This window comes from Callospermophilus lateralis, chromosome 2, assembly GCF_048772815.1.
Source record: "Callospermophilus lateralis isolate mCalLat2 chromosome 2, mCalLat2.hap1, whole genome shotgun sequence".
NCBI lineage: Eukaryota > Metazoa > Chordata > Mammalia > Rodentia > Sciuridae > Callospermophilus > Callospermophilus lateralis.
In genome coordinates, this window is record NC_135306.1 from 207094701 (window position 1) to 207117287 (window position 22587).

Below are 22587 nucleotides of genomic sequence, written 5' to 3' on the forward strand. Positions count from 1 at the left end.
CTGGTTAGTCCTGGGTTTGAGATCCCATTCTGGTCCCATATCTACTACCTGTGGTCTTTGGTTAGGTCATCTCACCCAGCCTTTTTAAAAATTTTTATTTTTTTGTAGTTGTAGGTGGATAGAATGCCTTTATTTTATTTGTTTATTTTTATGTAATGTTAGGGATTGAACTCGGTGTCTCACACAAACTGGGCAAGCGCTCTGCCACTCAGCTGTGGCCCCAGCTCTTACCCAGCCTTTTTTTTATATTTCATTTAGAGACAGGGTCTCACTGAGTTGCTTAGTGCCTCACTAAATTGCTGAGGCTGGCTTTGAACTTGCAATCTTCTTGCCTCAGCCTCCTGAGCCACTGGATTACAGGCATGTGCCACCATGGCTGGCCATCTTACAAGGGTTGTGAACTATCTAAGTGTATGTGAAACCAGGAACCCTGGAGTTTGGCAGCATTGTAGGTACTTAAAAATTGGTAGCCACGATTAATCATTAATCATGTTTCCATCTTCAGTAGAAAGTCACAATGTTAAGACAGATAATGTTATTGTGGAATAGTTAGAGTAGACTGAAGATGGTTTTTCATAAAAAACTTTAAAGACCATAGGAAATATTCAGTTCTCATATTTTTTGCTCTGAACTTTTATTCCTGTGCAGTCTCAACAGTTCATGATTGGACTATAATTTTCATGCCTGTTAGGTTGCATACTATACAGTAATCACAAAAGAAAGCATAACATCTGAGCCACATTCCCAATCCTTTTTGTATTTTATTTTGAGACCAGGTCTCACTAAGTTGCTTAGGACCTCGCTAAGTTGCTGAGGCTGGCTTTGAACTTGCAATCCTGCTTCAGTTTCTCGAGCTGCTGGAATTACAGGCGTGCACCACTGTGCCTGGTGAGGTTGATGGTTTGTTGGTGCTAGTCTAGGGACTGTTGAGACAGCCGAAATACTTAATTATGTATAAGCTGATCCATTTGGCCAGACAAGGAATTTTGATCATAATAGCTAAAGCTAAAAACAGTGCCTTATATATTGTTTTAGTACTGAGCCTCAAACCCAGGGCCTCACACATGCTAGTAGGCAAGTGCTATACCATTGAGTTACATTCCAGTTCTTTTTTAAAAAAATTTTTAGACAGTCTTGTTAAGGCTGGTCTCAAACTTGTGATCCTCTTGTTTCAGCCTCCCAAGTAGCTGGGATTATAGGCATATGCCCTTTCTGTTTTCTCATATAAAATTGGTTATTCCAAAATAAACTTGATTGTTAGCTCATTTTTTGTTTTTTCTTTTTAAATTTTTTGCCATGTTGGGGATGGGTCTCATGTACACGTGTATGCCACCACACCTGGCTATTTAAAACATTTTTGAGGGTTGGGGATGTGGCTCAAGTGGAAGTGCACTAGCCTGGCCTGCATGAGGCCCAGGGTTCGATCCTCAGCACCACATAAAAATAAGATATTGTGTCCATCTAAAATTAAAAAAAAATAAAAATTAAAAATTAAAAAAATCATTTTTGAGACCAATATGCCAGTTCTGTCTTCTCTTGTGGTATTGGTTATAATTCCAAAATTAATGTGATAGTATTCTCTCTCTCCCCCCTCCCCTCCCCCCTCCTCTCCCCTCCCCCTCCCCCTCCCCTTCCTCTCCCCTCCCCTCCCCCTCCTCTCCCCTCCCCCTCCCCTCCCTCTCCCCTCCTCTCCCCTCCCCTCCCCCTCCTCTCCCCTCCCCCTCCTCTCCCCTCCCCTCCCCCTCCCCCTCCCCCTTCCTCTCTCCTCCTCTCTCCTCCTCTCCCCTCCCTCCCCCATCCCCCTCCCCCCTCCCCTTCCTCCCTCTCTTTTTCCTTAGTTTGTAAAGGCAAAGTCCATGATGTTTGCACAGTGACAGAATTGCCTAATGGTGTTTCTCATAACGTGACCCTGTGGTAGGGTGCATGAGTATAATTCAAGCTTTCATAACGAGAATTTGTAGAGGAACATATTGTTGTGCTAAATTTAATGTGAACTACTTGACAAAAGTAAGTCTGGATTTTTCCAGGTTGCCAGTTGGCCTTTCTCCCTCCTTCCCTCCTCTCTAAAAAGAGAAGAGGTCTCTCTTTTGCTTTTGCTGGCCTAGAACTCCTGAGTTCCAGCGATTCTCCTGCCTCACCCACTGAAGTACCTGGACTGCATTGTGTGCATGTCACTAAAGTGAAGTGGATAAGATTATCCCTTTTTCCTTGTTCTTAGCATCTCAGCAGTGTATTTGACCAAGTATTTGCTTTCTGAGCTTTGTATATTTTCCAGGAGATTTAGAATTCCAAAGGCAAGCCATAAACTTATCTCATTTGATACCAAGGTGCTGTTTAGAAATGAAGAAAAAGCGAAAACTAGCCTTTGAGGAAGAGGAATCATGGTTGACACTGGAGGAAGAATGGCCATTAGTATGAAATTTCAAATGATGACCTTGCTTTTCAAAGTAAAGGCCATTTCAGAATCTTACCGACTTCTCTTGATGGTCCCTCTAGGCTGTCACGTGGTTGGACTCTGGCCTGTGCCCTCCTCTGCCTGTGCCCTCTGTGTAGGTGGCTTAGTGCGGCAGACAGTGCCCCCAGCACTCCCTCAGTAGTCTTTCCATTAGCTGCTGCCTTCGAATCCCACATGGCAGTCACATACCCATTTCTCTGTCTCTTCTCCTTTGTAGGAACACATCTGAGGAGAGCACTTGGCACAGCTGCTGTGGAATCTGCTGTCTGCTCCTGTTCTCAGTTGTTTCTGTGTGGTTAAGACCCTTCATTTCGTCTCTGTCATAGATGGTGTACTATCCATCTCTCTTAATTAGAACTCTGGTTCTGTCTCTGCTTCTGCAGCAGTCCTTTGGTGTGTGTGCTAGCGTTCATGCATAGCTCTCTGAGACCTGATCTGGCATTGCCAACTTATTCCTGTCATCTGGTCACTTCTTCTTGTCACCTGGTCCTTGGGCCATCTCCCTGCTGTGAATTTCTTAAGGCTTCTGGGTCTTCTGTCCTCTTTGCTTTCAGGCAAGTCCTGGAATACTTGATGCTTCTCTGTCACCCACCAAATCATGTCTACATGTTGAGTCTGCACTTAGACTTCATGACTGATGAACTCTTTTGGCTGGGCTCTCCTCCATAGAGCTTCTTGCTGAGGAATGAGCTTGGAGGTTGTGCTTCCTTTGTCTGTCTTTTCTGTTTTCAATTTTACTGTGTTTTTCAAGGTGGGGAGGGACCAGTTGGGTGAACACTGCTACTTAAAAAGCACCTATTGTTTAACAAAGCACATATTAAGTGGGGCTGATTCCTACTGTTCTCAGCCAAAATATCAAGTATCAAAGAAGTAACAAATGAAAACTGGGAAAGATACTTGGGTGGCACAAAGCTGATTGCTTTTGACATGTTCTTTGGAAATAGTGGCAGAGCAAATAAAATGAAACTGGCTCTAAGTTGTTTTGCCCTCTAAAGAAATTTAATTGTTTCTAGCAGATACACTGGTGTTTGATTTTAATTAGTGGGGGGGAGGTGTGAGCTTGGGTAGTTTTATAATATTGATTTTAATTAGTGGGGGGGAGGTGTGAGCTTGGGTAGTTTTATAATATTGACACCTTTACTAAACATGGTCTTTCTAGTTGTCTTATGGTCTTTTCCTTTCTTACTTTGTGATAACTACTTTCAAAGGCAGGCTCTTTTTACTTGTTTTTGCCTCTTGTGAAAATGACATTTCCCTGGCATGGAACTTTGCTATCAGGGGGGAGAGTTTATCATTAACTTACAACACCGAGAGGTGGCCTGCCATCATAGTGACTCTGCATTCTTCTATTTATAGATACTTTCCTCCCTGTCCTGTTAGCTACAGGCTGCTTTCAGCACAGCAGTAGCAATCACCACACCCTTCTTGAGTTCAACTCTTCATTTGGATCTTGCCACACTCTTCACAAAGTTCCCTTTCCCTGCATGTGTGAATCAGATTCTAGGAAAGTACTGAGACTCAGTTGTCTGAACATGGCCTGAGTGGAGGAGCCAGCAAGAACAACCCTGCAGTAGCTCGGTTTGTTCAATACATGCTGTTCCCAGCCTGTTTGTAAACTCAGCCAGAGGTCTGGTGTAACTGTGTCTGCTGCTTGTGGAGTAAGCAAGTTGTTTTGGATCCTAAGGGAGGCCATGAGGACTCAGTTTTCCCAGGATGAGTAAGGATTCTAGATCCACTCCCCCCCCGCCCCCCCCCCCACCATTGATCAGATGTCATTATTTCCCAACGTGTTTGAAGGGCCTGAGCATTTTTTATTCCTCTTTTTTTTTTTAAGATTTATTTTTTAGTTATAATTGGACACAATATCTTTATTTTTATGTAATGCTGAGGATTGAACCTGGTGCCTCACGCATAGTAGACGAGCGCTCCGCCTCTGAGTCACAACCCCAGCCCCTCCTCTTTGTTTTTGAGTTAGCTTATAAAATAGAATAAATTCTCAGAGACATGTATTTATTTTTATTTATTTTATTTTTAGAAAGAGAGAGAGAGAATTTTTTAATATTTATTTTTCAGTTCTCAGCGGACACAACATCTTTGTTTGTATGTGGTGCTGAGGATCGAACCCGGGCCTCACGCATGCCAGGCGCACGCGCTACCGCTTGAGCCACATCCCCAGCCCAAGACATGTATTTATTTTTAAATTTGACTAGTTTAATCTAAACCAGTAATGACCCAGCTGTATCCCTCCTTATTCAAGATCTAGCCTTCTCCATTATTTCAAGATAAAGAATGAAAACTTCCTTTTATTGCTATACTATCCTAGATATTAAAGGATGAGAAAGTTTGGTGGGGGGTGATGGTTGGTTTGTTTGGTACTCAGGATTGAATCCCAGATGTATTTTACCACTGAGCTACATCCCTAGCCCTTTTTTGTTTTGTTTTGAGACAAGGTCTTGGTAAATTGGTAAGACTGGCCTCAAATTTATGATCCTCCTGTGCTGCTAGGATTATATGCATGAACCACTGTACCCAGCTAGTTTTTTGTTTTCTTATGATTTTTTTTTTCCATTGAAAAAATTGTCAGCCTGGGTTGTTGTATTTTAAGAATATACATGATTTCTCTCATATGTCGTTAATTTATTATTATTATTTTTATTTTTTTAAAAGAGAGTGAGAGAGGAAGGGAGAGAGAGAGAATTTTTTAATATTTATTTTTTAGTTATCGGTGGACACAACATCTTTGTTTGCATGTGGTGCTGAGGATCGAACCCAGGCCGCACGCATGCCAAGTGAGCACGCTACCACTTGAGCCACATCCCCAGCCCTGTATCGTTAATTTGAAGGAAAGGGAAAATGTAGTTCATAACATTTCCCTATCTAGGCCATATTGGCCCTTCTGTGAAAATGTTGTTAATGATTAACCCAGACTGTGGAAATAGATGGGGGGACCATTTTAATATCAAGAGAGGGGTTTTGAACCATGATTGTAGAATAAAATTAAAGCTGCTCTGTGTAAAGCCATAGCCACTACCCCTGTTTTAATCTTGAGCATTTGAAAAGTGAGCAGTCCAAATTGCAACTTGCTAGCTGGGCACAGAGGCACACGCCTATAATCCCTGCTGCTCAGAAGGCTAAGGCAGAAGATTGCAGGTTCAAAACCAGCCTCAGCAACTAAGTGAGTCCCTAAGCAACTTGTTGAGACTCTGTTTCAACATTTTAAATTGCATTGCTTAAGGGTAAAATACACACTGGAGTTTCACCAGTTTTCTTTCATTTTTCTTTTTCTTTTTTAACCTTGGTTTTTGTTTCTATTTGAGGGTTAGTTTTTGTTAGGACAAGGTCTTGCTATTGGTGAGCTGTAGTGATCCTCCCACTTTGGCCTCCCTTGGAACTGAGGTTACAGGCACGCAGCAACCACACAGCTTTCACCTGCTATTTCTGCTAGGTAGGCCTTGCTTGGGTGATACAAGGAGCTAGTGTCATTCTGAGAGAAAGGGCCTCTGGGGAGGACTGAAAAGGGATTGGGATATATAGGAATTTTAGCATGAATAACATGTGCTCACATGCTTTTGTGTACATAAAATCATGTAAGGTGTGTATTTCAAAAATATTCCCTTCATAGAACATTTTAAGAAATACTATTAAAAGTTTCTGATACATTTTGAAGTCTTGGTCTTTCCCATGTGTTATTTGGGCAGAAGCAGCTGCTTCTCCTATTTTTGTGCTGTTTATTTGTTCTCCATATGTTTAGGTAACTGCAGCTCTTTAAACTGGAAATACACATTGTATTGCAAATCTGGCAAATGATATCAGATATTCTCTTTGAATTTGGAATCTTAAAGATTCTGGTGGGACCAGTCCTGCAATGTTATAGACTGATTTAGCATCATGGGTGTATGACCTGTGTAGTCTCACAGGGCCCCACATTTAAAAGTGCTTGCTTTAATGCTTTGCTATTGATATCTCAAAATTCATCATAATCTTTCAGTCTTTTTTTGGAATTTTGGAATATTTTGTTCTGGCCTAGCCAGTCCTGGGTTACAGGTATTTCAGGTAGACTGGAAACTGGAGGCTTAGCAGAATATATTTGCTCCTTAGTTGGATAGAAATTTACTAAATTTAAGCACAGCAACTTCGTATGGCAGTGAGATTTTTGAATTTGAAATTCATTAGACTTCTTCCTTGTCATTCTCATATTTGCTGCTCATTTGTTGGTAGGACCACAAGCAGTTCTGTTTCCAGGGAAACTAGTACATTCTCATGGTACATAACTTTAGAATGTTTTTGGGCCTCTGTCCTTTGGGGGAAAACCCACTAACATAAGCTTATCCAGAGGGAGTTGCTGAAATAAATAACACAGTTGCTTAGTATATTTTTCATGGTTATGTAAATATTTGATATGCTTACTGCAGTTTTTGAAGGTGAAGACTAAAATGATCCTTGGTCATTTCTGTGTGAGTTAAGTTGCTCAGCAGTGGTTTAACGAGATGACATCAGTAGCATCTGAGAGCCTGTTAGAGAGACAGAATCTCAGTCTGGAGCCCTGCTGTACTGAGGAAGAATTTGAACACTATTTCAAAACCCTGGGCTGGTTCCTGTGCCTTTGAAGACTTGGAAAGCTTTGCCTTAAAGCCCCCTGATGGCACTGTTGTCCATGTTTACTGAGTGGTAGCTTCTGTTTGCCAAGTGCTTATAGGTCCCAGCTGCTCATTGCTATCACCAGATGATTTGGTGAGGTATTGAGGTTGATGGCTTTCCCAGGGCCTCTGAGTCAGCCAGTGGTTGACCTGGCAATGGAATCCAGGTCTGTTTAGATTGGGGGTAAGTGTTTATTTGATGAAAACAAGTGATTAGAGGTTGTTTGCATAAACTAGTAGCACCCCTGCTCTCTATTAGCAGTCTTCTAGTGAGTTCTGTGGCAGTACTGATGTTTTGTTATACCTCTTTCAGAGGCAGGGGAACACTTTTTCTCCCAGGGACACATACTGCTTGAAAATAAAGGGACTCTGCCCCAGTTTTCACTCTGGGGAAGGTTTTGATATCATAAAAGTATTTTAATAGTTTCAGAGGGTCTTTCATGAATATGCTTGATCTGAGGTGAATTTTATTTTGTCCTACTTTGTGTAGGATGTCATTTTATTTTGTCCTATTTTGTGTAAGATGTCATTTTTCACTAGTCTGAAGTTACTAGTCTGATGATTTCTAAACAGCAGAGGTCATCCTCTGTGGCATCAAGTAATAGGTGATGCCTAGCCATCTGCTCCCTTAAACTTCCAGCCCCTTTGAAAAAAAGCTCATTTTCAAACTTTGTCATCTAACTTAATAAGACAATTCTAGGATTTTGAAGAAAGATGGAGGATGATTTGGTTTCACCAAACTCTTTTGTTTTGTTGATTGGTTTATTGTATGAATTAAATATCCCTAAATCCTATATAACTGTAGTTTAGGGCATGCATTTAAAGTATATTCATTTTTACCAAAGCATGCTTGTTTTATGTTCCTACTCTCTTAGACTTATAAATCTTAGAGTAATATTTTTTATTTTTTGTCTTTTATTTTTTTTTAATGTTTATTTTTTATTTGGCGAACACAACATCTTTGTTTGTATGTGGTGCTGAGGATCGAACCCGGGCCGCACACATGCCAGGCGAGCGCGCTACCGCTTGAGCCACATCCCCAGCCCAGAGTAATATTTTTTAAAGGACTTCATTTGACCTCAGTGCAGGCAGTTGAACTTTGTAGTTGCTTCTTTCTACTTCAAAGGCACAAACAGAAGCAAGGGCCAAGTCAGGAGTAACTAATTTACCAGTGTCATTTGTTTCCAGTCACTTGCTGTTTGGCTAAAAGGTAAAATACATACTGTTTACAGAGTCTACTGTGGCTTACATTTTGATTTTGAGTTAGTCGTATGCCAATATAAAGAACTCACTGTGGAAATGTCATTTTCAGAGTGTTGGGATTTGGAAAAAAAAAATGCTATTTTAGCTTAGGATAATTGAGGAAAAAAAGGGAATTAGTCATTTATTAGTTGCTTAAGGGGAAAAAAAAAGTTTCCTGGTGTTTAAATCTTGTGCTCAAAATAAGTGTAGTAAAACACAAAGTCACAGGTGGGTGAATGGAAGGCCTGGGTCATCATGTGGGTCAATCAGCTGGAGCACAAGGCCATGTAAGGATGGCTCTGCTGCTGGGAATGTTGCTCCAGCTCATTCCAGCAGCCTGGGCACAGTGCTAAGATTGGCAGGCAATTTTCTACCAAGTGGCAATTTGGGACCAATTTCATTCTTAAGGGCCCTTTTGGTCACTGTTATCCAGCTAGACGGAAAGAGTGTGGAGGTTTTATGGTTCATGGTACCTTGGAGGAAACCTGTCCTCCTGTTGTAGGCAGTTGGGAACTGCCTAGGCGAGTGCTCCAGGGGAAGAGTAGAAAATGCTTGCTGTCTGCATGAAGGTGCAGAGGTGAGAGCTGTGGGTGGCTTCAGGAGAGGGCAGAAAGCAGGTGTCAGTGGGGGCTTCTCCCTTTGGAGCAAAAGTGGACATCACATTTTTCTGTAAAGGATCCAGTAGTAAATATTTTAGACTTTGCAATCCACAGATGGTTTCTGTCACATAATCTTTTTTTTCTAAAACAACTCTTTAAAAACGTTAAAACTATTCTTAACTGGAAGGTTGTGGGTTGGATTGGGTCTGGGTTTGCCAACTCCTTAGTTTATTATGATTAATTAATTATCCAGTATTTATTGAGTTTCCTTTATACAGTTAAGATTTTAGAAATCAAGTTTTTACTGTTGGTAGATAAATCATGTTGATTCATATTATAACTATCTGGTTTATAGACATTTTTAGTTCTTACTTGATTAACATATCTTGTTTTAGGTAGCTAGTAGTATTTTATTGAATTTGCTTTTTTTGATGTTTTTCTTAGTACTTTTCATAATTCTTTGCCTTTATGTATAGGATCACAAAAAATAAAGACTTAGTACTTTTTAAATGAGATCAACTTTTTTTAAAGTCTTCAGGTCAAATTTTTAACTATGCCTTGTTTCTGACTTCATGTGTAGAATGTATCAGATTACTAGAAATTTGACATTCAGACTTGAGTTATACTCTGACCTGATAACACTGGACATGTGTATGAAAGTGTTTCAATGTATGTGGTATCATTATACCTTTATATGAGGACCTTTGTTTTGCTGAAGTATTTAAAATAAGTCAAATGAAGTAGTTGATCTGCAGACATCCTAGGACCAAAATATTCATGATGAGTTTTCATGATGAGACAAGGAGACCTGATATAAATGATTAGTTTTTTGGAGGGGATTCTTCAAGGTGATTTTGCTACTTAGCTAAACTAGAGCCTTCCTCTCACTTATATCCTTACAAGATGGCGCAGGTTAGTTCATGCTTAGAGTCTGTCAGCCAGCCAGGGACACACATGCTCCTGTTTCAGGACAGTATGCTGCTCAGGGCTCATTTAGTCATTGCAAGTTCTAATACTAGGTATGGGGAAGAGTGATTAAAAATACATTTATTAAAAAAGAGTTTGATTTTTAAGAATTCACAGATAAATGAGCTGCGTTACTTTGGCAGAAGCTTTGTAGATGGTATTGATAGTATTACTTTGTGTCCTCCAAAAAGGGACAACTTCTTTCCTTCCTTTTCATAGGAATGTATAACAGGGTTCACCCCTTGCCTCAATTGTATTACCTTTTGGTATCCTTTTGTGTTTCTTTTTTCTGTTTGTCAGTTTTACTGGGATAAGATGGCATGAAAACTTTTTTTTTCTTGCCATTTCCCACAAATCTGAACACAAAAAGAAATTTATGTCCGAGGTTTATGTCCACTGACCTTTTCCCCAAAATTCCTTTCCTGTTACTGGTATGTCATCTTTGCTCCACTTCTTTAATAATTGTAGAAGCCAGGTTACTGTTTCCTTCACTAGCAATAGCCTTATAGGGTGCCCTCCTGCTCCCATCCTGAAGGTTGCTTGGTAGCATGTGAGTATAGCCTCTATGGGAATTGTGCTTCTCCAGCATGTTCTGTGATGTTGTCTGCACATAATTACCAGCCTAATTACTAGGAGGAAAGAGATGGCTGTGCCTCACACTGTAGGCCCCTGCTTTGTGTTATCCCATGGAGCTTCTTGTCAAATGGCAGCCCCCTTGTGGATTCTTCTTGAGTGAGGTGTTGAGAGTCTCAGCTGGGTGAACCAGTGTGGCGGCTACTCATCTGAAAACAGTTATCAGTGCTGTTGCTACTAATTGATTGAGTATATTGCCATGTCTCCATGAAAGTACGTACAGATTTTTTAAACAGATGATTTATAATGCTCTTTATATTTCATGGTATTTTCATCTAAAACTTGTTTGTTACAGAGCTTTTTTGTGCTTCCTTTAAACCATCATATTTTGAATACTATGATCATATACTTACCAGTGAAGTCCAGTGTTCAGCAGCCCATCGTGTGAAGTGGATATGCCTTTGCAGATCTGGAGTAACATGCTTTGGTGTAGTTTTTCTTTTTTAATTCTGGATTGATCAGATTGACCAGCAGTGTAATTAAGTTTTGCTCTCTATGATCTCTATTGTTTAAAAAATTATCTGGGGGCAGATGTTCATGAGTGCATCAAATCAGGATAAGTTCCTACCTGAACTAATATGGGTAGATTTTGTAAAATATATATTTAGAAAAATACGTGTGCTTTTTTCATAGGTTATGACCTTCCTTTCCTTTACCGAGGACTCTTGTTAGTCCCCTGTGAATATGGGCATGCTTTTTTGGTGATGATGATAATGGGGACACTGACGGGGAGGAAGGGAAGCACCAGAAGATGCCAGGGTATTATTGATTGTGGTTATGTGGCATAAGTATGTCTCACAGGTTTAGGAATTCTGCAGTGAGCATCTTTGACAGATAGTAGTGGCTTTGAAATGGTCCTATTCCTATTGAAGACTTTGATTCTTGCAATCATCTTCTTACCTGTGGGCCAGAAGTAGCCTTTGAGGTCACCTCATCATAGTAGCCATTAGATTGAGTTGTGGGCCCCCTGTTCATGTTTCCATTTGTAACAACTGAATGCCCCCCTCCTTTTTTTAATTCTTTGTAACTTGAAGAAAAGAAACATGTTTTCCTTGTGTGTGTGTGTGTGGGGGGGGAGTGGAGGAGATGAACTGGCATTGTGGAGTGAATATTTTAAATTTGATTGTCAAAAGTGTTTTTCCTAGTAACCTCTGGTTCTTCCGGAGTTAGGTTCAAGTTTTTAGTTTCTATATTAACAATTGCACAGGTTTTATCATTTTATGATTTCAGGTTCTTTCATGAGCTGTCAGAGGCTAAAAGTGTGGGTTTACAGTGGTGATTTAATTTCTTCATACTCCAGGGTCCTAGTTAGGCCCCATCACTTGTCATTGGTTCCTGAAGACAGTACTTCTGTGTGAGAATGTGTTCTTTGCCCTTCAGGAATGGCTTACTTTCTGCCTTTCCCATCATTAAATTTCTGGCAAAGTGTGGATGAGTTGCTTTTACAGGTTAAGAATACTCCAGGTTTTTTAGCTTAGAGCATTTTCAAATCAACTTTTTTTTTTTCTTAAAAAAAAAAAAAACATGAAAAAAAATTTTTTTTTTGAGGGGGGGGAAATCCTGCCAGTGTTATTCATTAAAAAAGCATTTTATAGGTTCAGTTTAAAATTTATTTTACTTAGATGTGAGCCAAGTTGGCATTTTAGATTGTAAAACTGAACTGAAATTTGAAGTATGGAAAGTTAATATGCAAAGTTGAAATTTTATGAACTACTCTCTGCATTTTGTTTAGACCAGCATGTTTTGGAAATTTGATCTTCACTCATCATCCCACATAGACACACTTCTAGAAAGAGAAGATGTAACACTGAAGGAGTTAATGGATGAGGAAGATGTTTTACAGGAATGTAAAGCTCAGAACCGCAAACTTATAGAATTTCTGTTAAAAGCAGAATGTCTCGAAGATTTAGTCTCATTCATTATAGAAGAACCACCTCAAGACATGGATGAAAAGATCAGATACAAGTAAGAAAATTCAAACTTCTCTTTAGGGTGGGATTAAGTGAAGTGGGGATAGAAGATTATAGTTCTTGCTGTCCAAGAATCCCCTAGAGCCATTGTAGCCATTGGCAGAAGGTTATGGTGGTCAACAATGACAGGCATAGTGGGACACGTATAATTCATTCTATAACTAAGTTCAGCGCATCAAAGAAGTCTAACGATGATTGTTCTGAATTTTACCCAGAAGGTTTTGTGGAAGAGCAATGTGTTTTATAAACAGTGATGACCAGTTTCTTAAAATAGTAAGACAATTCAAGTAAGTATTTTCCCTACTTAGTTCTTAGTTTAGCAAAAGGAAATGGTGCTCCCTTTCCCCTGTTAGTTATGACATATGATGGGACCCTGAACTTTGACAGTTCTATTTCTTCACCAGTGTCTTTGATAGGAAGCCAGAGGTTATGTGACTCCCCAAGATCACACAGCAGGTCTGAGTTGGAGCTTGGGTTGTGATGAGCATTGCTGATACAGTAAAGGCTGACCTTCTGTTACCTGAAGATTAGGGCATGGGTCTTGGTGAACCTTAGCAAAGCTATATTTAAACAAGTGGCCCTACAGATAACTCTAGTGGAATTATCTACTCATTACTGGTCTAATCTGCTTACAAACAGAAAAAAGAACACATTAGAGCAAGAATCCTTTATCACCATTGCTTATAACACTTTTATATATATCCCTGGAAACCCTTTGTGAGTAGGCATGTTAGTATTGGATTTTGGTTATTTCTCCATATCCAATGTTAGTGAAACATTTGCTCCCTGTCCCCAGAAAACAGAGAACCTTCAGGAAGAAAACATTGACATACATTAAGTAAACTTAATGGAACAGGAAGAGTCATGGCCCCCACTCTGCCCTGCTTTTCAAGCATCTGTTATTTTCTTCTTGGGAAGATTATGGCATCAGGAAAATAGTACCTGTAAATGCCTTCAAATTGCCCGTGGCTTGTATTTCAGGGATGTCATGTTCTCTGCCAGCCATTAAGATTGATATGTAGGATTTACTGAAGGCCTCTAATCAGAAATCAGTGCCTTAATAAAGAAGAAAGAAATCTAATACTAGACACACTGTCATCCCTCAAAAGATAGACACTTTGCTTTTTTGGAATTCCTTCCACGGTGAAGTAGCACATGAGTGAGCACTGCCTGCCTTGTGGCTTGTCCTTGCTGGGATGCTATGGATTCTAGAGCACAGGCCTGTGATTGGGCCACCTGGAAGGAATATAACCCTCCCTTGGTACAAGCTTTGAGAACTCTGGCAAGTGGCTTTCCTATCTCGGGTCTCGGTCTGTTTCCTCACGAGCTGAATGGAGCTAATAGTTCTTTAGCTGCAAAAAGAGTAGGCATACGGTATGTAAAGTTCTTAGTTCAGCAAAAGGAAACAGTACTCCCTTTCCCCTGCCAGTTATGATACATGATGGGACCCTGAACCTTGACAGTTCTATTTTTTCACATGTCTTTGAGGATGGGAGATCAGATGTGCCTCCCTGAACACATGGACCCTGGATGTTCTGGGTAGTCCCATTTGGAAGGGACATGATGAGTTGGGCAGAACAGTACACTGCTGTGCATCGGCCTAGGCAGAGCCACCAGCACAATGTATGTGCCTTGGATGACTCAGACACCTAGATTAGCATAGAGCGGTTTTTCAGGTGGGATGGAAAACATTTTTAGGATTAAAATTGATTACAGTCATCTAAGAAAGTTTGGGATTTTATAGTGTTGGGATGATAGAGTGAATATTGTATTGGAATGACCCACACTAGCACAGTTTTTGTTGGATAAGTCCTTGGAGAAAAATAAACAGGATAAGATAGGCCTGCCAAAGGTGCAGTGTGGGAGGAGGGAGTTCAGGAAAGTCCTCATTAGGAAGGTGCCAGTTGGTCAGAGCCATTCAGAAATGAGGGGTTGCCATGTGGGAAGTTGGCAAGGGACATCCAAGCAGAGGGAGTAGCAAGTGCAGAAACCCTTAGTTTACCCCAGGAACCACATGGCAGCCAGAGAAGGGGCAGTCTCACTAATGGAGGAGAACAGGAGGAGAGAGAGGGATAGGGATGTGTTCATAGTGGTCCCAGACATAGGCCTCATGGAGCTACTGGGCTCAGTCAAACCTTTACTTTATCCAGGATGAGATAGGAAGGATCAGAGGGTTTTTTTGTTTGTTTTATTTAAAGATGGACGCATTATTTTATTTATTTTTTATGTGGTGCTGAGGATTGAACCCAGTACCTTAAAAATTCAAGGCAAGTGCTCTACTGCTGAGCTATAACCCTAGCCTCAGGAAGTAGTATTAAGCAGGAAGTAGTATTGCCAGACTTGGCTTTCCAGGGTCCCTCTGCCTAGGACCCTAGACCATGGAGAACAGGAGTTGGGGGCAGCCTGTTAAGAGGCTACAGAGATTAACAGAAAAAGATCTTAGTGGCTCAACTGGGGAGGATGTTCAGATTCCTGATGGACTCTATGAAGTTAGAACTGAAAGGGCCTCTTCCCAGTATAGGGTGGCAGGGGAAGGGCCAAGAATATTGAGGCTAGATGGCAGAGAAAGGTTAGGCATATGGCTTTGACCCTGTCAGGTTTGAAATGCCTGGTCAATATCAGGTGGAGACAAGGGGTAGCACCAGGTAGTTGAAGAGATCACCTACAGAACTGAGGCAGAGGGAAGGCTCAGAGAATGGAGATAAAGGCCAGTGGCTGGACCAGAGTTCCACACAGGGACTGAGGAGTCACCAGATGTAAGAGGAAAACCAGGAGGGGCTCCCACCCTGTCCACAGGCAGTGGACTTCAGAGAGGAGGGAGGGACAGTGGCTAGGTGCTGTTGCTCCCAAGACTCACTGGAGTTAACAGTGTGGAAATATGGGCCTTGGTGCATGCCCTTTGATGTGACTGAGGGGGAGCAGAGACCAATCCTCCAGGCAGGCTTCTCTGGTGGGGGTGGGGAGAAGAAGTGGTGGCTGAGGCAGGAGAGATGCTGGGTAGCTTTGTTCCATAGGTGACATGGAGATGATGAATGGAGATGATGGTGTGTGGGTGTCCTGAAGAGAAGGAAGGATTGTAGAGCAGGTGGGAGGTCAAATGGAGGGTGACTCCAGGAGCAGGGACTGCCCCCATGCAAGGGGGAGGAGGGGTGCAGATGTAGGTCAGGTGGGTAGGGCTGGTCCTCTAGCTGCTTCTCTGTTTTCATTACAAGGAAGAGAGGTTGGGGGCACTTGCCCAGGGTTGGAGTGGAGGGCACCTTTGGGTGCCTTAGAGATTTATTGAATGTTACGGAGGGAGGGAAAGACTAGCCCCAGCCTATCTGGAACCAGAACTTGGGCTTCCATGTAATGCCCACTCCACAATACACTCTTCTTGAGTAGCTCACACCTCTGTGTCACCTATGGAACGTGAATAGCTCCAAGGTGCCTTGTCTGGCTGTGGAGCTTCTGCTCAGAATCTGAGCACATCCAGGTGTAGGGTTTGCTGTCAGCTTGAGTCTGCTACCTTTTATTAATCTTTTATTTGCCAGTAAGTTTCACTTTGGGACAGTTGAGACGGTATATCCCTCACAGCCCCTCACAGGAGCATTTCTGCAGTTATTCATTAAATATTTAAATTACTTTATGCCAGGCCCTCTGGCCTGTTTGAATATATTATGCTCCTCCACAGGATAAGGATCATTGCCATACTATGATGAACATAGAAACTGAGGCACAGAGAGGTTAACTTGCTTAAGGTATACGCTTGTGAGTGTGGAGATAGAATTTGAACTAGATAGTGTGACTCAAAAGCTATAACTCTTAACCACTGAATTATCCTACCTGGGAAGAAGTGTATGAAATGTCCCCTTTGGTGCCTGTGCCATAAAGTGAGGGAGACTTTAATCGAACCATTCCCTACAGAAGTTTGTTATTTGGAAATGTGATCCTCATGCCCACACATCTGCCAGGGATGTTTTCGTCCTCCTCCAAGAGTTCATTTGTGGACGTTCTCATCCTGTTTAGTCGTTTGGCCTGACTGGAGACCCTCGGGGGTGCTGTGGCTGGTGGTGTGCTGCTGGTTGCTTCTGAGTCAGGCACCTCACATCAGCCAACTGTCAGCTTGCCTTGGATGCCTCAGGTGTGTCACACACTTACTTGCTCTCATCATGCAGCCACTTTTGGCTGTTTTGTCACCTCCCTGTCCTGGTCATTGAGCTTGCCACTCCTGGTGAGTAGTTGAGGCTATGGCTCTTGGCTCCTGATAAGGAGGAACATTGGAGTAGATAGAGATCAGATAGAGCACTGTTTGGAAGAGTTTCCACTGTGACTTTTGACAGCAAAGGAGAAATAGTGGTGGTGGAAGGAGTGAGTGGAAACCATGGCTCTCTTGTCTGTTTTTCAGAGTGAGTGGTCTGGTGGTAAGAAGCATGGAGGTGCTGCAGGCATTTCTAAAGCTTTGGGGTCTCTGGAAAAGCCAGAAGTTGTTGCAGAGCAGACGTCCTGGTGCTTTGGCGCGCGTGGGGGGGGGGGCTGTCTCCTGCTGAGTAAGAGAATAGCAAGAAGTGACAGTGAGCTGGTTTGGTGTCTGTACCAATTCCTAAAGATGGAGCAAGGCTCGGGTGGAGAGCATGGCATCTGTATGCATCCCACCTTGTAACAGAGGTTTCCTATTGTCCTGCTCAATGTATTCTCTTGAGATGTAATACAAGCTTAGCACTTGGCAGCCTAACAACAACTTTGTAATATCATTTGCACCCCATCTAAAAATGGAGATGGCCAGTCCAGGTACCTGCAGTGTGCCTTGTCATTTTACTAGGTGCTATGTTCAGCACAGTTTCCCAGAATCCAGTGGCCCTCACAGCCCCTTGTGTACTGTGCTGCTTCTGTGCCAGAGGAAGCTGCTGAAAGCTGTACCTCTAGCCTCTGCCCTCAGTGATAATTGAGAAGATCCACCCCTGCAGTGTGATTTCCCTTGGTTTCTTGAGTCCTAACGATGCTTTAGTTTTATAGGGCAAAATGTGTTTTTATTAAAACTTGTTTTAAAAACAAATTTTAGACAAAGTAGAAAATTTATTATAATCTAGAGTTTGGATAGAATTTATCAAAATGATTTTCTAATTCCCAGTAGATGATTTTGTTGTCTTTGCAAACTGTTGGGAAGCCTTCCTGCTTTGTGTTTTATTTAACGTAAATAAACTGTTAACATGATATGATGTCCTATTCTTCTAGGTATCCAAATATATCTTGTGAGTTGCTCACTTCTGATGTCTCCCAGATGAATGATCGATTGGGGGAGGATGAATCCTTGCTAATGAAATTGTACAGCTTCCTCCTGAATGATTCCCCTCTGAACCCACTACTTGCTAGTTTCTTCAGCAAGGTGCTAAGTATCCTTATCAGCAGAAAACCAGAACAGGTAAATACTGTTTTTTAAAAGGTAAGTATTAGGGCCACTCATTTTCTAGATGATCCCCAGTAGTGTTATTGCTGTAGTGTCCTGAGTTTGCCTTAAGTCCAGGTTCTACATGAGAATATTTTTAAGCCTTAAGCATTCTGAGCACTCCCTGACTTAACACTGATTTATATATTAATGAATGTTTCTCATGTGATACATTCTAAGTATCTCAGATCTCTCTTAATTTGTTAGCACACAAAGATTTTCTCTTTTGACAAGTACTTGGAAGCCTGAGAATACTGGTACCCATTTGTGTATATAGCCCTGTGGCTTGTAATCAAGCAGTGGAATATGTGAATGATGTCCTAGTAGCCCTGGTTGCTTTGTTTGGTTTGTCCCCCACCCCAACTCCTCACAATTTTATCACAAATAAAATTTTAAAAGCTTTCCCACAAATGTGATTGGTGATTGACTTTGTACTAAATAGTGATTCACTTTGATTCTAAGAATCTTAAACATTCAGCTTGAGACATCTGAATGCAGATGGACATGCAGCTCTGCAGCTTTTGTCTAGTAGTGCTGTCACCTCCCCTCCTCCTCCTCCTCCTCCTTTTTTTTTTTTCATTTAATAAAGGCTTTATTTTTCTTATAGGGAAAATATGTAGGCACATACCAGGAAAAAAAATCGAATTCACATTTATTAACAATCATTGAAGTAATACTTTCCAAAGTAATACATTTTGTAGACCTTATTTTTTTCCCCAGATATTTTATCTAAGAATTTCTAAAGCATTTCCTAATTAGACCCCATAATATGCCTATAAAGCAGGAACTACATTTTTATGAACTTGCTTAAAATTTTATTGAAATAATAGTCATTTTTTTTTACAGTAAAAACATTTTTTAAAAAAGCAACTGTCAACAAGATTCACTGGCTCAGTTACATCCACTAACTGAAAGAAGAATAAATCTTTGAATATATCACCAATCAGAATCTGTTACTGTACTGATTTTAGGAGGTTTGAGTCAGTTCCAGTGCAGAAATAAGGCCAAAGCATTTCTGTAAAATCATCAAAGTATAGAGAAGAGCTCTATCATCGATATTAAAGGAATCCTCTCCTCGTTCTTCTCTCTCTCCCTTTCTCCCTCTCTCCTTCTCCCCCCCCCTCCTTAATTCATATGTATTTAGGACTTTGATTCCATGTATCTCATATATGCAGTGGTTCTGCAAGTGTCATCCCTGAATCCTCAGTGTCACCTGGGAATTTGTCAGCAATGCAAGTTCTCGAGTTTCTGAATCAGAAACTCTGGGTGGTGGTGGGGAGGTGGCCAGCAACCCAGATGTTTGGGTCTTTTTTTTATTTGTTTTGTTTTTGCAATACTGGGGGAGTGAACCCAGGAGTGCTCTACCACTGAGCCACATTCCCAGCCCTTTTTATTTTTTATTTTGAGACAGGGTCTCGCTAAGTTGCCCAGCTGGCCTTGAACCTGGAGTCCTCCTGCCTCAGCCTCCCAAGTCAAGTGGGATTTCAGATGTGCACCACCACACCTAGTATCAGTTTGGGTTTTTAGTTGGCCTTCCAACTCAGCTCTGATGCATGCTAAAATTTGAGTACTATTTCTCTAGTGGACCTTGGTGTGAAAAAGGATTTGTTTACCAGTTCATTTATGGGAATAGATGCACAAGAACAATCAGAGCCTCAGATGCTCAATTACAGACTATGATATTTGTGTCAGAGTTGCAGCAGAGTAGGGGTGTGATGACGTGGGGTGAAAGTAGTCAAGCCTGGTGACCTTCATGATAGAAAACAGGCTCTGGTGACTTGTCCTTGCTATCAGCACACATGGAGGGATTGGAACTATTTTGGGCCCAGCATGTTCTGTCCTATGCCAAGGCAAAGTGGACACATGTTTTATTTTAGAAAGATGGTGTCATTTCTCCATAGGATAACCTTCCTAAGTATATTGGAAATACTATTCTTTTGCCCTAGATAATAATTCCAAACTGAGGTTTGCTCATACCGATTGTCTTCCATTTTTGCCTTCTGTTGAGACATAAAAGTAATGCTGGCTGTTTTAGGAGAATGCGAACCATCTTGTCACTCTACTGCTTCACTTCTCCTCATTTCTGTACCATTGGGACCCAAATCATGACCCATGATTTTCAGTGTGCATAAATTGTAGGGTGACAACCCACAAGATGTTTTGGAGCTCTGAGTGTTTGTATTGGCCTTGAAAGTTAGACATGCCCTTTGTGTGGCAGTGATGGCATGTGCCGGTGGGGAGAGTACCCTGTCACCCTGTTGCTCATTGTAGTTCTGTGCAGAACCCCTTGAATGATAATGAGAGGATTTGACAGCCCTTGGTCTTTTAGCTTCACAGAAAGGTCAAATGGGGATCCTCTGTCCTTTTGAGAATTACAAGTGTAGATAAAGGCATGACAATATTAGTCAGGTCTTGCAGCATAGGTAATGACAAACATTCAGTGGCATGATCACTAAAGACATTTTCCAGCTTATAGAGCAGGGCACAGCTGTAGGACTTCAGTGTTGCATGGTAGAACACCTCCTGGCACCATCTGTGGTACATTTTTGTCCTCACTGTGCTGCCCATAGTGGTGGTTGGCATGCCTTTAGGCTTCAAGTTCAGTGCTTTTGCCATTGAATCATGGAAGGTTTTGGTCACATGACTTTTTCTTTCTTTCTCCTTCACTGTTCTTTCAAATAACTACTGAGACTCGAGTGGTGTCAATAAGTCACTTCTTGAAGGTTTATGTCACAGTATTGTTTGGGAAGCAGAATGTGATAATCAATCCTGTATTTGTGCTTAATTGTGTAAAGCTGTTGTTGTTGTCATCTCTGATTACTATACTCCTCATGCAGGATTCTGGAAAGCCTGTGGCTTTTACAGGCTGAGATTGAATTGCAGGACAGCCACCTTTTTGCTCTAGAAGATACTTAACCTGCTTGAATGTTGGTTTTCTTATCTGTTAATCTTATTCAATCTCCAGCCACTGAGCTTAGTGAGATTCTCTGGCAGTAGCTGCCACACCGGGCCACGCTGCTCCTGGGATATATGGTAGGGTTTTGGAAGGTGGTAGATGCACACAGACAGGAATCAGAGGGCACAGAGAGCTCTACAGGGCAGGACAGAGCCCTCATTTCCATTACTGTTTCAACTTGCCTCGGCATAGCTACTCTCAGCCTCCTATCAGCACCCTTGTGTTAATCAGGTGAATTGCTGAAGTGAAATCCAGTCTTATAGCAGGTGAGTTAGTTACTTTGAAGTAGAAATCCTTATATTTTGAATTGTTTTATTTACTGGAGTATAATTAGGATTTTGAATATTCTGTAGTTTAGTGTTAAGTCTAATAAAATTGATTTATATCCATAAACTATAAAATGGTTAATTTTTTTTTTGTGCTCTTTATAGGACTGGTTTTTTTAGTACTTTTTAAAAAAATTTGTTTTTTTTTAATCCCTATTCTTTCAGAATTAACAAAGAAAATAAATAGAAATAAGATTCTGTTATATTGTATTTGCACTAAGAGATGAGTACTAGTTAAGGAGCTTTCTCCTAAGGGTTTGGAACATTAGCCAAGGTTTCCAGTTTGACACCTAATTTCTGACCCAGCACTTACTTTCCTTAGCCTAAAGTAGTGGCAGAAGTTTAGAGGGAGTGTTGATCAGTACTTAAAACATTCTCAGATTTGTAATTCCCACATTACATGTCGTTCCATATTTTACGTGTTCTCCCTCTAGATTGTGGATTTCCTAAAGAAGAAACGGGATTTTGTAGACCTTATTATAAAGCATATAGGAACTTCTGCCATCATGGATTTGTTGCTCCGGCTCCTGACATGTATTGAGCCTCCACAGCCCAGGCAAGATGTGCTGAATGTGAGTAGAGTTCTGAGCTGCTGCTGACCTGGTTGGGTGATGGTGTGGGCCCGGGCTGTGAATGCTGGGGGTCCCTGGGGATTGGTCACAGAAGATTGTCTGGGGCACTTGGGGACAGGGAAGGAATTTTCCAAGAAAGAAAGAGGTTGACATTTTGTAGGGTTAGAATTTAAGAGATGCCCTTTCCTTGTCTGTGGGACATGGTGTGTGAGCAGTTTTTTCCCCTTTGCAGGTCTGTATTTTGTGAGGGTGACGAGGTAGAACGGATTGAGACTGACAAAGCGGGGTCTGGTGGTAGGAGTAGAAGTGTCAGCAGTGTGTGCTCTATGGCTTTCCTGAGAGGATAGACAGGCCTGCTTCTGAAAGTTGGAATGTAGAGGTGTACTTAGGAGCGTGGCCTAAGGAAGTCAGAGATCGCGTGGACGTATGTTAAAATGTAGACAGATGGTGACTTTAGGATGTGTGTCTCCTGAACCGGTGAATGTCTTAGGTGGGATGGGGTCACTCATACTGAAAACAGGCTTCTCCTGGATGCTCCTTTGTCCCATCTCATCTGACTGTTCTTTATTCCTTTATCCCCCTCCCCTTTTTCTGCCTCCTGGAACCGTTTCCTAATCCATTTCATCTCTTAATACTTACCCTGGAACCTTAAAACTTGCTCATTTCACAGAAATGAGATTTATTGAAAATGCTGTTTTAAAGACACAGGAGGATCTGTGAGAGGAAGGTCTGTCAGGCATTGTCCAGGGTGGAGCAATCTCTGCTGAGGTGGGTGGGCATGCGTTTGTAGTGATGGGATCAGGGCTAGA

The 22587-nt window shown here is 41.5% G+C and overlaps 1 protein-coding gene across 21 annotated transcripts in view; it reads left to right on the top strand.

Annotated features, from left to right (window-relative positions):
* Ppp6r3 (protein phosphatase 6 regulatory subunit 3) overlaps positions 1 to 22587 on the top strand; it is a 134868-nt gene that overhangs the window by 46552 nt on the left and 65729 nt on the right. For 20 of the 21 annotated variants that reach the window (XM_076847728.2, XM_076847729.2, XM_076847730.2 and 17 more), the window contains 3 exons: positions 12265 to 12497; positions 17714 to 17900; positions 21641 to 21778. In XM_076847728.2, coding sequence (XP_076703843.1) covers positions 12265 to 12497; positions 17714 to 17900; positions 21641 to 21778 — 558 coding nt within the window. The remainder of the gene's footprint in view (positions 1 to 12264; positions 12498 to 17713; positions 17901 to 21640; positions 21779 to 22587) is intronic. The other variant, XM_076847732.2, reaches the window with a different exon arrangement.